The sequence below is a fragment of the Salminus brasiliensis genome, chromosome 1 (genome assembly GCF_030463535.1).
Source record: "Salminus brasiliensis chromosome 1, fSalBra1.hap2, whole genome shotgun sequence".
Lineage (NCBI taxonomy): Eukaryota > Metazoa > Chordata > Actinopteri > Characiformes > Bryconidae > Salminus > Salminus brasiliensis.
In genome coordinates, this window is record NC_132878.1 from 30,231,531 (window position 1) to 30,248,214 (window position 16,684).

Sequence of the window (16,684 nt, forward strand, 5' to 3'; positions counted from 1 at the left end):
TAATAAACATAGACAAAATATCTAATATCAAGTCATTAATCCTTAGACTAAGATACAGTTTTTTTTATCTGTTGCACATTCTTATTAATTATATGATATTTAAAATAAGTGTAAAACAAAATTTGTGTGTACATACTTTGAAAACATCCTGTATATTTTGACAGATTAAAAAAAATTAAAAAAGCATAAATGGTGATATCAGCATAATGATTAAATACCAAGACATATTTAATGTATTACATAATGTTTTATAATAGCAATCAGGAAAATGTCAAATCAGCCCTCCACCTGATCTTACCTCTAACTTGTACAGTGGACAAAGACACAAAGTGATCAAAATTTCTAATCTTTTTTCACTGCATGTGGTAAAACTCCACCCTTTTAACCATGTGTTCATTGTTATCCCATGGTAATACATATGACTAAAAATATTATGCTTACAAAGATCATCTTTAGGACCAAAATAAGTGCTTTTTCATTACTAAAAAGTAACTTTTAAAAATAGCAATATAAACCCTTTTGAACTACAGACAGAAACCTTCTTTTTGACAGGTAAACCTTGAATCCAAAAACATTTGACCAGTTCAACCTAAAGATGCACTTGATGTGGTAACAAAACATTTAACATTTTATTGATGTCAAGTATTATTTAAGTTTTATTTTCTAAAAATATTTTCAAAGGTTAGCTCTTTTCAGTCTTGCAGAACGTGGCTGAATAAATAAAGCATACAAAATAGGGTTGCAGGTTGAATTCATAAGTCCAATCCAGGCCAGCATATCAATCACTACTGGAGGAACTGAGCATCTATTAAAAGAATTGATGATATTACAGATAAAAAACGGCATCCAAGGTGACACCTAAAATCACAGCCTGAGGCTATTTTCTCCTCCATTGACTTTATATTTGTTTTACACTTTTATTGGCATGTATTGGCATGTTTATTGGACGATCAGTTGGAATCAATGAGTTTTAATTTGAGGGCAAGCATTTGATCCTAGAAGATATGTTATAATGAGAATGCATACACAATAGGGTTAAATGTTGAATTCATATAACCAATCCATGCAAGCATATTAATCAAAACTGTAGGAACCGAGTAACCAAGAAAAGGGTCAGTAACATTACAGATAAAAAATGACATCCAAAGTGACAGGAAAACCCCCAAAATCACAGCCAGAGTTTGTGGCTTTTCTGTCCTCTTTATTTATCACTGACTGTATATTTGTTATGCCTTTTTAGTCCTGGATAGACTTTGCTTGCTTTTGTGCAACACAGAATATTTTCATGTATATACTGAGCATCACAACACCTGGGAAATAGTAGGAGAGGACAGAAGAAGCAGTGCTCGATGCTGTGCTTTGAATAAATAAACAACCGCCTTCACATGCAATGTTCTCATAGTAAAACTCTTCAATGCCCAGAATACTAAGCTCCAGAAATATTATTACAAACCCAACTGCAGTGGAGACAATCCAGCAGATGAAGATCATGACAACTGTGACAAAAGGGGTAATTTTACTCTGATACACGAGGGGGTGACACACAGCATAGTATCGGTCAATGGATATGAAAGACAAGTTTATGATAGAAGCAGTGCACAACATGATAACAACACTGTTGTATATTTTACATAATAAAGTGCCAAAATACCAGCAAGTCTCTATGGATTGTACCATGAAAGGAGGCATCACGAAGCCACCGAGCAGTAGATCAGTCACAGCAAGAGACAGAACAAGATAGTTAGTTGGCATATGCAAATAATGTTAAAATCACCACAGAGCTGAAGAAGAAGTAAAGTGACACCCTCAAAAGCAGGGGATAGGTAAACTTTGGACAAGACCCATTTAAAAATCATAGCATACAGGAGGTATGTCCACTATTTGAACTTGGCTTGAGTTCATTCTTAAGTATAATCTGTAATAAAACTTATGAAAGGAAAGATTCCAAATATTCGAGAAACAACTTATCCACCACTTTTTGGGGTACAGCACTGCACCTTCTCATCACGTGTTCAATTATCCCATAATAACACTCATTTTGGAACTGTAGTAGATGAATCACATCAAATGTCTAATTAATAAATATCCTGCAAGGAAATCTAAGCTAACATAATGATCCTACAGCTACAGGCATAAGCATGTAAAAAGTGAACATATTCATAGCCTCCAAACTATAACCACATGTTACTACAGTTCATAAGTATAGATACCAAGCTCAGCATCATCAAGGATTTTGAAGGTAAAATAGATGGAACCATTTTAAACTAACATTTTCAGTTACTCTATTAAACTCACTTGACAAAAAGAAAAAAAATATATAGAATTTGCCTTTATAAATGAACCAAGATTAGTTGGCAGTTTCAGTGATGATAATGCATATTTTAAAGTGTCTTACTGACTTGACGGTTTCATGTTGATATAAAACGTAGGTGACAAAATAAAAAATATATATAGATATATATATAGATAAAAAACAGCGTCCAAGATGAAAGAAACTTTGCTCCTCCTTACTTAACATTGACTTTACATTTGTGTCCTGAATAGACTTTGCTTGCTTTTGTGCAACACTCAATATTTTCATGTATATACTGAGCATCACATAACCTGGGAAATAGAAGGAGAGGACAGAAGAAGCAGTGCTCAAAGCTGCACTTTGAAACAACACACAACTTAATTGACATGCAACATTTTCATAGTAAAACTCAAAAACACATATAAAGCACACAGAAGGAGAGAACAGAAGAAGCAATGCTCAATGCTGCACTTTGAAACAACACACAACTTAATTAACACGCAACATTTTCATAGTAAAACTCAAAAACACATAAAGCACACAGTATTTTCATATATATATATATATATATATATATATATACGTATGTAGTGTGAAAATAAGGATTGTAATAATGGAGTTCCAAACAGGGATTAGGAATCAAGCGCAAGTTTAATGAGACACAGGTTCATCAGTCCAGGTAAAAACCATAAACCATAAGATCCGTCCAAAGAATCTTGCAAACAAGCCAAAACATCATCCAATACACAGTAGTTAAAAAGCCAAAATAAGAGGTCATAACACAAAGCAAGGCAAGAAGATAATGCATTAGAATTGCAGGGGAAAAAAACACCAAACAGGACTTCACAAAGAGGTCTGCTAGGTTTTAAACATACAAGATGGCTGACACAGGAATCCATAATCAATAGGGATCCAAAATATCAGTAGATGAGACCCATGATCATTCCTCTGGGCCATAACCTTACCAGTCCACAAGGTAGTCGAGACATGAAAGGGTCTAGGCAATTCCAATCTATATGACATTGGATGTTATTTGTCCAAGTTTCTTGAAAGGGCCAATATATCTGGGACTGAGTTTTCTGAACTCACTCAAATCCCTAGTAGATAACCAGACCATTTATCCCAGTTGAAACTGCTCCACTGCTCGCCTGTGTCGGTTAGCCGGTTGAGTCTGCCTCTGAATAGCTCTCTGTAAACAAACATGAGCCTTTTTCCAAGTGTGTTTGCTCCTCTTTATCCATTCGTCCACTGCTGGTACCACGGATGGTTCACCTGACCAGAGAATTAAGGGGGGTTGAAAACCAAGGACACATTGGAAGGGAGTTAGACTTGTAGAAGTGCTAACCAAAGAAATTCTGCACACATTCTAAACATGGTATAAACTGTGTCCAGCGAACATGATTTCTGCTACAGTATGATCGTTGAAAACAACCAGTTTCCTGATTAAGCTTTTCAGTTTGCCCATTAGATTGAGAATGGTATCCCAAGGTCTGGCTTCCAGATATGAAAAGTAAATTGAGGTCCCCTGTCAGAAACTGACATCTGAAGATATTTTGGAATAGCAATTCAGTTCCAGTGCTGTGGGCAATTTCTTAATTGGGACCACATGCCATAGAACATTGAGCAATGATTACAAAAATGGCTGTATTGCCAAGAGATGTTGGCAGATCTGTAATAAAGTTAACCCCCTAAACAGGACCAGGGTCTCTGATGGATTGGTAAAGGTTCTAAGAGACCTCCTGGAAGCTGTCTAGAGTTCTTTGATTGAGCACACAGAACACAAGCCTTGACAAAGGCAGCCACATCCCTGACTAAACCCTTCAACCAGATTTTTCTTTCCAAAAAGGATGATTAACACCTGGACCCAGTGCTAAAGGGTAATTCTAGTATTTTTTGTCTCAGTTTAATGGGTACATACTCACGATTCCTGGGACAGTCAGGTGGGGCTGGTTCAGCTTTTCTTTCCTTTCTGATTTCCTATATAAATGTCCATCTGATAGGGACCAAGATGCAAGTTGGCCCAATGATGGTGTCAGATCTCTCTCTTTCTAATTTAAAACCGCACAGTCTTGATCATTTTTAGATTCTGGACGATATGTGATGTTAAAGTTAAACTGAATAAAGAACAATGCCCAATGTGCTGGTCTGGGATTCAATCCTTTAGCACACATGGGATATTCTAGGTTGCAGTGATCTCTTAGGACTAAGAAAGAATGCTGTGCACCCTCAAGCCAATGATGCTATTCCTCAAAAGCTAGCTTCATGGTAAGCAACTCCCTATTACCCATATTATAGTTTTATAATGCTATATATAGCATTCAGCATCTTCTAGTTTGCATATAAAATATGCTTTTGGATGAAGTTTAGGAGGTGAGTCCTGATGTTGTGAAAGAATTGCTCCAGCACCTGAATCCAAAGTGTCCACCTCCACAACAAATGGAAGTTTGGGATTTGGATGTTTCAAAATAGAAGCAGACACAAATAGAGTTTTTAATGCTTCAAATGCCTTAAATACATTCTCATTCTATTGTAGAGACCTTTGTGTATCTTTTAGCAATGATGTTAGAGGTTCTGCAATGGAGCTGAAACCCCTAATGAATCGTTGATATAAATTGACAAAGCCTAAGAATCACTGCAATTTCTTGACATTACTTGGCCACTTTACAACTGCACTCACCTTAGCAGCATTCATGCACACACCTTCTTTATCGATGATATAGCCCATAAATGAGAATTGATTTAGGTGAAAACCACATTTCTCTGCTTTAACGTAAGGTTGATGTTGCAACAGCCTTTGCGTCAGTTTTATATGGACCTTGTGTTCCTCCAGCGACCTGGAATACACTAAAATGTCATCAATGTAAGCAATTGCCCAGTGATCAATCATGTCTCATAATACCTCAATAATGTATGCTTGGAACACAGAACGTAAAATTGCCAAACCATATGACATCCCTGTATACTCATAATGGCCTCTAGTGGTTATAAAGGGTGTATTTTATCCCTCTCCTTCTTTATTGCGATTGAAATTGTAAGCACTTCAGAGATCTAATTTGATAAACACTGTGGCTCCTCTTAGTTGTTACAGAGCAGCTGGTACTAGTGGTAAAGGGTATCTATACTTGACAGTAATTGCATTAAGACCTCTATGGGAACTCACTCAAGCAATGGTGGGTTGGTGTATAGTCAGCCTAGGAACCCCCAGTATGATAGCATGTTTGGGTTTTTTTATGACAAAGTCCTACACGCATTCTCTGTTCCTTGGTATATATAGTCACAGATTCATCACCAAGAGGCCTCCCATCACTGCTTGCAGAGACAAAAGAAGTAGTCTTGGTCTTCTGAACGATAGCATGGTTAGTGAAGTTTCCGGCAGCTCCAGAGTCAATAAATGTTGAATCAAAAACAGACTCTGAACCCTAGCCTGGCCAGGACATATAGGACAGGATGCATGCATGTGACCAGAACCTCCACAATAAAGGCATAGGTATTCCTACATAGTCTCTGTCTTTCTTTTTGAGACAAACAGGCCTCCCCAATTCCATAGGCTCTGGACCTATAGCAGAGTGTTCTGGAGTTAAACCCACAGGCCTGTATGAGGTCAATCTACATTATCCCCTAGTAGATTGTCCAGAGCAAACACAGATTGGATGAACCTGTCCAGATTCATAGCGGTTCCACACACATTAATTACCGCCTGCAAATCTTTCCAAAAGACAGTCAAAAGCGCCGTTTCACTGCAACCACTACCAACTGTTATAGTTCTAAATTCAAATGCATAGTTAGCAGCAGATCGATTACAATGTTTTATTTTACATAGCTGGGAATCATGACCAGCCTTAGGATGATCAAACACTTCTTTAAACAAAGTGTGAAACTGGGTTCTGACCTAAGTACTTCACTATTCTGTGAGCATAAAGCAACAGCCCAATCCTTGGGCTTCCCAGTAAGCAGAGAAATCACAAAATTAATTCTATCAACTTCTGAATGAAAAAATCTAATGCATCAAAAATCCCATCATACCTTTCTGGTAGAGTGATGATAACTGGCAGGGATACAAGGGTTGTTTTTTTAGCTGTACATGAAGTTGTCAGCCCAGCGGCGCCGCAGTCCGCGGTCCACAGGCTCCTTGGGACTTTTAAGTCGATGTTGGGTTGATTTCAATGTTCATGTACTTTCTGTTCCTCCCGTTGGTTTTCTCACCAAGGACTTTTATGTTGACAGCGGTCGAAGTAAGACGCCATTTTTTCTGTTTAGTTCTGATTCGTTTTACCTGAGAGCTGGAGCACAAAGGATGTACAAACGCAGACGCCTCGTCGCCGAGAATTACTCTTGCGATGTCAAGCTTTAAGGTTGGCTTCACGTCCATGAGACTTCTAGGAGAGTCTACGGGTTTCGGTAGTGTATGCTCTATCGGAGCGGTTTCACGTTCAGAAGGAGTTCGCTGTCTGGGTCACCGGTTGGTCGCCACTGGGATTTGGCGTCCGGTTCCCTTGCACTCTAGTCAAGTAAGTTTATTAGCGCCTGAAGATGGATGGCACAGCCTACCTGGAGATTTTGGCCAAGAACCTCTGCCCCTCCATCAAGGATCTTATAATGGGTCGTCATTTCATCTTTCAACAAGACAACGACCCCAAGCACAGCCAAGAAAACTAAGGTCTGGTTCAAGAGGGAAAACATCAAGGTGTTGCAGTGGCCTAGTCAGTCTCCTGACCTTAACCCAATTGAAAACTTGTGGAAGGAGCTCAAGTTTAAAGTCCACATAAGACACCCAAAGAACCTAAATAACTTGGAGAAGATCTGCATGGAGGAGTGTGCCAAGATTACTCCAGAGACCTGTGCCGGTCTGATCAGGTCTTATTAATACGATTAATAGCTGTACAAACAAGGGTTTTTCCACAAAATATTAAACCTAGGGGTTGAATAATAATTCACCCACATTTTTATGTTTAAAATGTATTATAATTTAACTGAGCAACAAATATTTTTTGTTTGTAATATTTATGCATCTATTAATAAAGGCTGCTCTTGTTCAAAGTTTGAAGGCTGTAACTTATTTGCAACTTGTTATATTTGCAAAATCTGCAGGGGGTTGAATACTACTTGGAGGCACTGCACGTTCTAATATATATTGTATTATACTTATTCTGTTTCTCTCTTTTTTTTATAGTGATATTTATATGATTGTTGGTAAATGGAGAAACTGCAAAGTAAGAATGTTATTGTATAGTGTACCTGCTTGATTCTGCTGTGCAATAAACAAGACAAATTCTTGAATTATACTGCACCATTAATTATTTCATGTGTACACTGCTGTGGTTGCACAATATTTAATCTGTATAGTGTTGCACACTGCTATTCTGTGAATAACACTGTAAAGCACACTGTATACATTTTCTTTAGAATGTCTTTAGAATCATTTTATGCAATTGGTGCACTAGTGTGAGTAAAAAAGGATACAGAGTGGATATTGGATAAAGAATGAAATTGAAGAAGAGACATGAATAATATACACATGCAAAGTATCGATTACAGATTGCATAAAAGGGATCCCTAAACTTGAAATACAACTGTTTTGCCCTAGTTCTTATTATAGGTTTGTTTTTTTATGTAGTGTGATATCACATTACTTATGCCCAGGGCTGTGAGAACAGCTTATAAAATGGTGAAAAAAACCCAAACTTTTGTCTCCATTTGTCAAGTACCAACTAATGTGTAGACATTTATCTAACTGCATTTGATCTGCCTATATAAACCACCCAGCTAAGGATCAGAAGATGATATGCAGCAGACTGGAGAAAAATAATGCACTTGAGTAATTTGAGTGTAGTTTCACAACATCTTCACACAAACACTGATTGCATAATTCTGCATTAATGGCCTCTATAGCATTCAGCCAACATGAAGCCACACTCAGCAGAGAAAGTCTCCAATATTACGGCCAGTCTGCTACAACACTATATAATTTATAAGTGAACACATAGGGGAATGTGGCCTGGGGGAATGGCTATACACTGATGGTTATTGAAGGGGGAAAGGCACACTCAGTATACAAATAGGTGGTGCCAGGACCCAATTGAAAAACTAATACATTAGTTTATTTTAATATAATTAAATACTTGTGCTGAAATAGGACGTTATATAAGTTGATTTAACTCTTTAAAATGATCACAAATTGTCACTAACTCAAAACTAGCATGTGGTATATATCCAGATTTATGTACAACAGACATTTATTTTGGGTAAAAACAACTTTTAGGATTAGGGCCTTGTGGGCTATGGTGGCCCAGGGAAAAGTGTGTAGTCTGACCAGAGCCAAGTAATTGGCCACGGAAAGATTAGCAATGGATGGTCAAAAGGTTCTACAGGTTATCCCTGGGCCGAGGCAAGGGAGGAGTCAATAAAGCTTTACATGGCCCCAAAATCCACATATGCCCAGAGTTTGATTTGCTTATGGGAGCTCTAGAAAAAAGGTTCTCCTGACTGGGAAAGGCCCTTGCATTTGCCATAGAATGTGAGTCGTTTCTGCCTTTCCCCCCCATAACCTCTTTTCTCCCTTCCATAGTAGTATAGTGGTAACACACCCCCTCTCATTCTGTGGGTTGCTGGTTCAAACCTGGCTCCAGCAACTTTCTAACAGTTAAACACAAAAGCATTCTGTTTTTAATGTGCGTGTTGGTTTAGGCAAATGGTCACCTGAACAACATTCGGGTAGGTGAGCACCTCCCACTAGAATGTCTAGTGCATAGCAAACTTGGAGTGCACATGGTTTAAAAAAAATATTTGGCGGTTCAAGTACAATTTCAATATTGTGGAGAAAGAAATGTCATCTTTCTTATTCTAGTCAATGTGTCTGTGAATTTTAAATTTATGTGAAAAATATGCCAAAATTACTGCATCAAAATGTACATCTTAACAGACCAAAAATTATTTAGGATCATTTGATTTGTTTATTTATAAGTTTTTGAATATTTTATGTGGCTTATTCTTTTTTATTTCAGAAGAGCTACAATTTTTACAGCAAATGGGCTTAAATGATTGGCTTTTTGGTGCACCAAAAGATGTTAAAATTATGTAACTCTAATCTTCTATGCTTCTACAATTAAATTCGTTATTTATAATGTTTTATTACATTGCATACCACTTTCATTTTCTAAAATGATTTAATTACAGACATTTTTGTTGTAGCTTTAATGTTTTTAGTGTGAAAACAGAGTAATTCTTGAAGACCCTGACTGAAATATTTGACCTGATATAAGCATCCTAAAAGCTTTTCTAAACCACTTGTAGAAGAAAGCATACACAATAGGGTTACAGGTTGAATTCATAAGTCCAATCCAAGCAAGCATATCAAAAAATATTGGAGGAATTGAGTAGCCAGTAAAAGGATTGAGGATGTTGCAGATAAAGAACGGCATCCAAAGTGACAGGAATACACCCAAAATCACAGCCAGAGTTTTTGTGGCTTTTCTCTCTTCTTTGCTTATTACTGTCTGTGTATTTTTACATTTTGAGTCCTGGATAGACTTTGCTTGCTTTTGTGCAACACGGAATATCTTTATATATATACTGAGCATCACAACACCTGGGAAATAGAAGGAAAGGACAGAGGAAGCAGTGCTCGATGCCATGCTTTGAAACAACACACAACCTCCTTCACATGCAACATTCTCATAATAAAACTCTTCAATACCCAGAATGTTAATCTCCAGAAATATTATTCCAAACCCAACTGCCGTGGATACACTCCAGCAGATGACAATCATGATTACTGTGACAAAGGAGGTGATTTTATGGTGATACAGCAGGGGGTGACACACAGCATAGTATCTGTCAATGGAAATGAAGGACAGATTTAAAATTGAAGCAGTGCACAGCATGATACCACTGCTGTTGTATATTTTGCAAAATAAAGTGCCCAAATACCAGCAAGTCTCTACAGACTGTACCATACAAGGAGGCATATAAAGCGCACCCAACAGCAGATCAGTCACTGCCAGAGACAGAACAAGGTAGTTAGTTGGCATGTGCAGCTGCTTAAAATGAAGAATAGTTATGATGACAAAAAGGTTTCCCAATACTGTTAAAATCACTACTGCGCTGAAGAACAAGTAAAGTGGCACCCTCAAAAACAGCGGATATGCATTCTTTGGACATGATCTGTTTAAAAATTCATAGCAAAGAGGAGTGATGTCCGTAATCTGTGCTTGGCTTGAATTCATTCTGAAGTCCAGCTGTTTTTGTTTTTTTTTCCTGTAAAGCAACCAACAAATATATATAACACATAAATATATATAAATAAAAATAAATATTCAAATATATATATATATATATATATATATATATATATATACAAAGAAATTAAAAACTGTCCATTTAAATGCAATGCTTTTTTCTTTTCTTTTTTTAACACATCTTCACAGTGCATATTGAGCTTGAATAGTTACAACAGTACTGAAAGTATATTTTGTGTATAATTTTGTGTTCCACATTGATTCAGAAGAATTTGCAAGAATGTTTCATGTAAAGCCCTCTATTAAATCTTACCTTTATTTCAACAGTGGAAGAAAAGTGCAAGTGGTCCAGATTTATATGTTTCCAATGCTGCCAAAAAAAAATACCCCTTGAAATCACGTGGTTATGGTTATCCCAGGGTAATACTCCTGGAAAACATTACTATATTTAAAATTATACAAATAACAGATCTTTTATAGTCCTTTTCACAAGTCTGAAAAGCAATTTTCCTCATCAAGAAATACATGATTACTCTGTTAACAATCATCGAAATAATCAGTAGACATTTCTACTTCAGATACAAAAATGTCTTAATATTGCTCTACTTTCATTATTCTTTTTGCAACTGAAATAACATATACAATGTTTATTGCAGTCACTAGTAATGTGTGCTGAATCAACCAAAAAGCACATTTAACCCTGTTATATTTAGCAAGCTGAGCAATAAATGTATAAATGTGCAAGGGTGATTGTATTTGTATTTTGTATTTTTGTAACATTAAAGGACAATTCGAGTGCAAAACTTTTGTACACACTTGCAAATTTATATACAATCATCATGCTGACTGTCTGTCATGGCAATACCGATCTTTCTTACAATATATTTTTACACTCAGGCCATCACCTTCATCAACAGCTGATCACCATCATTAGCTATAGGCCATTGATATTACTGATTAACTATTATTATTCTTATTGTCAAATTACTGCATTACTGCACCATTATTAATTCCACACGTGTATGTTGCACTCTTAAAACCAACCTGACTCTGTGTGCTTTTATTTTACGCAACTGCAGTGTTGAAGTTTTTACACGAAGCAATTACAGAACATGTTACAGAGACGTTCACTCAGCATCGCTAGTAGCACACTCTCTCTTTGTGTGTATATCTATATGCTGCACGTATTCTGCTGATGTCATCAGTAAACTATGACCTTGACATGTAAAAGAAACACAGATACTGTAAAAAAAGATCAAAATACAATTACATCAAAGTGTACTTCTCGATGACAACTTAAATTTGTTTCAGTTAAATAAAAAAAGTAAATAAATAATTGTGCAGTTATTTCCAAGTTCAAACTCTCCCACTAAAAAATGTTGTAAAACATTTTCTTTTCTACTCTTTTAACATTAGTAAATCAACAATAGAACAATAGAACATTTGTGGGAAGGTGAAAACATGAGTAAGTATTTCCACAAACATTACACATTACAGAATAGTTGGCATGGCAACAGTACAAGACTAAATGTCCATAGTCCATTTATACTGATGGGTAAATAGTCCATAGAAGTATTGGGCCCCCAACCTTCACAAAGAGACAAGGAAAATACCATGTACACATTATATGTGTCTACATATTATAAAGCCATGCATTCAAAAATACTATACTGTGAGTACACGCAATCATTTAAACTCCAAATTGTTGAGCTAGTAACCTCTCATAGAAATTCAATCACCTGTTTCTACATTCGGTCATGTGTTAGAGACTTCTGAGGACCTTTAAATTCTGCCTTTTAAGTCTTCCGCTGTTGAAAAGTTGTCTGGCCTAGCTGATCATAGGTGTAGATACGTCTAGGCTGTCTGGCTCTCTTCGGCTTGTCTCTATGTTTCTTCATTACTCTCAAGTTCAAAAGCGGATGCTTTGGTCTTTTCCACAATACCATAACTCTTCTACACCTGCTCCTCTTCAGGGTGTTCCTCAGGCATGTTCGAATATCTGCTCAGGTTCCGCCCTGACTGTTTTACCCCTTAGACAAAATTTCTCTGCGTCTGCAATGAGGGTTTGATCAGCACATTTCACTGTTGTCCAGAACTGATACTCCTCTTCACTGGAACTGTCCGAGCCTGTCAGGTAAGTGTCACGTTAGGCTTTGTAATTACTTCTTGCTGTTTGTTTTGTTTGTTTTTTGTTCTTTTTCTCTATCAGGTTGAGTTCATGAACCTCAGGCTCTTGTACCAGGTAAGGGCATGGTAGGAGTAGGTTTTGATGTGACACACGTCTCCTCCCTGTTCCTTGCAATGGTTCAACCACATATACTGGGCTATCTAGACCCTTTCTTTCATGTTTTCCCAGTGCCTCCTCTGGGTGTGAGATTCCTCACCAAGACATGGTCACCTGGCTCAAGGACAGAGCTCCATATGCGCTGGTTGTAGTTGTTCTGTCCTCTCCTTGCACTTTTCTTCATATTCTGCATTGCGATAGCATAGGCTTCCTGCATAACCTCTTGCCACTTCTTTGCATAGTCAGTATGTGACTGGTTTCTTCCTTCACCTTTCTTCTGAAACATAAGATCAATGGGCAAGGTTGGCTCACGACCAAAAAGGAGAAAGTATGGAGAGAATCCTGTTGCTTCGTGCACAGTTGCATTATAGGCATGGAATACCTTGTTTAGGTGCTCTTTCCACCTCAACTTTGACTCTTCCAGTGTACGCAACATACCCAGGATAGTTCTATTGAAGCGCTCTGCAGGATAACCTTAAGGGTGATACAGGGAAGTGTGTGAATGACGAATGCCACAACAGTCCTGGAGCTTGCAGAAAAGGATATTTTCAAACTCTTTCCCCTGATCGTGGTGTATCTTGAATGGAAAACCAAAACGCACAATAAAGTCATCAAAGGGTTTTTTGGCTGCAGTTTTCCCAGACTTGTCTTTCATTGCATATGCTTGTGCAAACTTTGTAAAATGATCTACAACAACAAGTATATACTCTTCCCCTCCCTTACGTTTATCCACATGCAAGTAGTCAGTGGAGATCATCTCAAATGGTGCAGAGGTCTCAATGCTCTGTATAGGCATTCTTGTTATCTTTTTTTTTTAGGCAGCGACACACTCGAGTTATGTAATGTTCCATTTCCTGTTATGTGGGACTCAAGAATAACCATTTGTTTTCTCATTGTTGTCTCCCTCCTGAGAATACCATCTTCATCTACTTGCAGACGAGGCCACTCTCTGAGAAGCGCTCTGACACCTTTAGTTTCCGCCAACTTAGCTTTGTAGTTCACATGGTCGCAGGTTCTTTTCAGAGCCAAGACTCTGCTTATGGTCAAGTCTGCATTTTGGGCAGCTTTGATGTCTTCCACACTCAGAGGCTGAATTGGTTGCAAGATATACTTCTCCGGCACTGCATCTACATTGAAATCCAGTTATTTTCCCGTTTTCTCTCCCTCCAGAGCTTTTCTAATGCACTCAATGGCTTCCTGTGGACACTCCTCCGTACGTTCCTGCAGGATCTCTTCAATGGATTGTGGTCTACATGACAAGGAATCTGCATCTCTATTCACTGGTCCAGGCCTGTACTTGAGGGTAAACCTATAATTCGCAAACTCTGCCACCCAGCAGTGTGCAGCTGCGCTAAGTTTTGCCGATTTAGTGACGTATGTCAGAGGGTTATTGCCACTGAATGCAGTGAAATGAGGTGCATGAAACAGATAGTCACGAAAACGTTCTGTTATTGCCCATTTCAGCACCAGGAATTCTAATTTGCCAAAATGTAACTTGTAATTCTTTTCTGCCATGGTTAATGTTCTTGATCCATACCCTATGACTCTAAGAACACCCTCTTGGTGCTGGTACAAAACTGCACTTAAGCCCTCTTCTGACGCATCCACGAGGAGCACAAAAGGTTTCTCTAAATCTGGATATGCCATCACTGGGTTGGTTTGTGAGTCACTGTCCACTGGACTGAATGAGATGGTGGCAACTGGGCACTTTTTGGTTTTTGGTTCATACACTTTTTGTATGTACACATACAGCTCATACAGAGGCTTGGCTATCCTGGAGAAATCTGCTATATAAGATCTGTAATATCCAAGGAAACCCATCAACTTTCTCACCTCTTGCACAGTGGTTGGTGTCTCATGCTTTAGTACTTGAACTGCTTTTACTTCCTTTGGATTCATTCTGTACCCTTCTGCTGAGATTATTTGACCCACATAACAGACCTCATTTTTGAAGAAGTCACATTTCTTCAGCCTCAGTTTTATACCACACTCTTTTTGTCGTTTCAGCACCTGCTGCACATTTTGGATGTGCCACTCAAATATAGGGCTAAATACCAGGATGTCATCCAGGTACGATACACAGACTTCATCTCTGAGATGTCCAAGGCATCCCTCCATGTAACTCTGAAAATTCAGTAGCCTGTAGTCTACGCATAAGCATAGGCTCCCATCTTTTTTTCTGACACATACTACCGGCAAGGAATACGACAAACAGGATTTCTGGATTCAGCCTTGATGAAGTAAGTCTTGCATGTGTGTTTTCACTTCTTGGTAGAGGTGTCTGGGGATTGCATTGTATGTCATTTGTACCAGCACATTGTCTTTTAATTGAATGTCAATCTCCAAGTCTTCAATGCACCCTGTATCCCATATATCCCTGGCAAAAACATCACATTCTTCTCTTAACATCTGCTGTACCTACTGCTGCAGGTCTTCCAACAAATGGCTCAAATCCAAAGGTGAGTCCCAGGGTTCACCTTGTGACTCTGTACTAGGATGCCGTTTGAGCAAGGTTACACTTCTTTCTGATGTTTGGGATTTCTGGCCCTCCATAGGTCTTTCCTGCAATGGGTAGATGGCATTAACACTGTACAACCAACCAAGTGTGGTATGACCGCACAACGTGATGTCATTGTCAGTCATGTTTTTGACTGTCACAGCTATTTTACCATTCTCCTCCAAAGGGAGCTGAATTAACTGTTCTCTGATCACCAGACCTGATGACTATGGAGCCTCAGGGTAAGGTTGCAGCAATACATGTGAGGCACTAAATGTTTATCCATTATTTAGCAACCCACATTGCACGGTTATCACTTTGTTCTTAGGGATGGTTACTTGTCTGCTCACTCTAGCTATATGGGATTGGCTTTCAGGCTTTTTTTCTTTAAAACAGATAAAACAGCTCGCCATTCTAAATCCCACCACTAATGTGGAGCACCATTTTATCACCATGCGACCTAAAGGAACACAGTCTCTAGGTGTGTTCATCAGTGCTAATTCTTCAATCACATTGAAACCAATAACGGGGCATTCAGTGTCACTGCTAGCAACCAGAATTGGAACCCAGACAGGCTTGTCACTCATTCCAGCCACAGTTCAGAATCAGAATCAGAATCTCTTTATTTCACCAAGTATGTTACACATACAATGAATTTGTCTTGGTGAGAGCAACACGTATGACAAGTAACAAAAAACACAGAACACAGTCTTAAACTAAAGGAAAATGACACTAAACAATAAATAGGGTAGGGGATAAATTAAAAAAGTAAAAAGTACTAAAGGTAATAAAGAGCTGAAAATATATTTACAGAAAGAACATCTGTACAGGTGTGCAAATAGTCATAGTGCAAATAGGCAGAAATAGGCAAAATAGCTGTTCAGTTGTATGTTTTGAGGTTTACAATGGGAGGTGTCCACTGTGGTTGAGGAGCGCTACAGCTCTGGGGAAGAAGCTGTTAGCATGACGTGTTGTGCTGGTTTTGATGGACCGCAGTCTTCTACCCGAGGGGAGTGTCTGGAAGAGGAGGTGTCCAGGATGTGAGGGGTCAGATGTAATCTTGCCAGCCCACTTCCTCACCCTGCTGGAGTAGATCTGCTGAAGTGATGGCAGGTTACATCCGATGATCCTCTCTGCTGTCCTGATGATGCGCTGGAGTTTGGAGGTGGAGGGGGGTGATGGGGGGTAGACAGTCTGATTGTCTTTTGTGAGTTCAAATTTGCAGTAGAACTCATTCAGGTCATTCGTGAGGTGTCGGCCGTTCAGGAGGAGGGGGGTCTTTCTCACCTTGTGACCAGTAAGAAGCTGAAGGCCTTTCCAGGCTGAAGATGGGTCGTTAGCAGTGATGTGTCTGTTCAGCTGCTCTGAGTACTTGC

At 38.5% G+C, this 16,684-nt stretch overlaps 1 protein-coding gene and 1 pseudogene across 1 annotated transcript; both read right to left on the reverse strand.

Annotated features, from left to right (window-relative positions):
• Nucleotides 1–1,007: 1,007 nt before the first annotated feature.
• On the reverse strand, nt 1,008–1,875 carry LOC140563796 (trace amine-associated receptor 1-like; annotated as a pseudogene).
• A 7,617-nt stretch (nt 1,876–9,492) lies between these two features.
• LOC140574876 (trace amine-associated receptor 1-like) lies at nt 9,493–10,515 on the reverse strand. Its single transcript, XM_072694932.1, has one exon. The coding sequence runs from the start codon at nt 10,513–10,515 to the stop codon at nt 9,493–9,495; it is 1,023 nt and encodes a 340-aa protein (XP_072551033.1).
• Between the last annotated feature and the right edge of the window lie 6,169 nt (nt 10,516–16,684).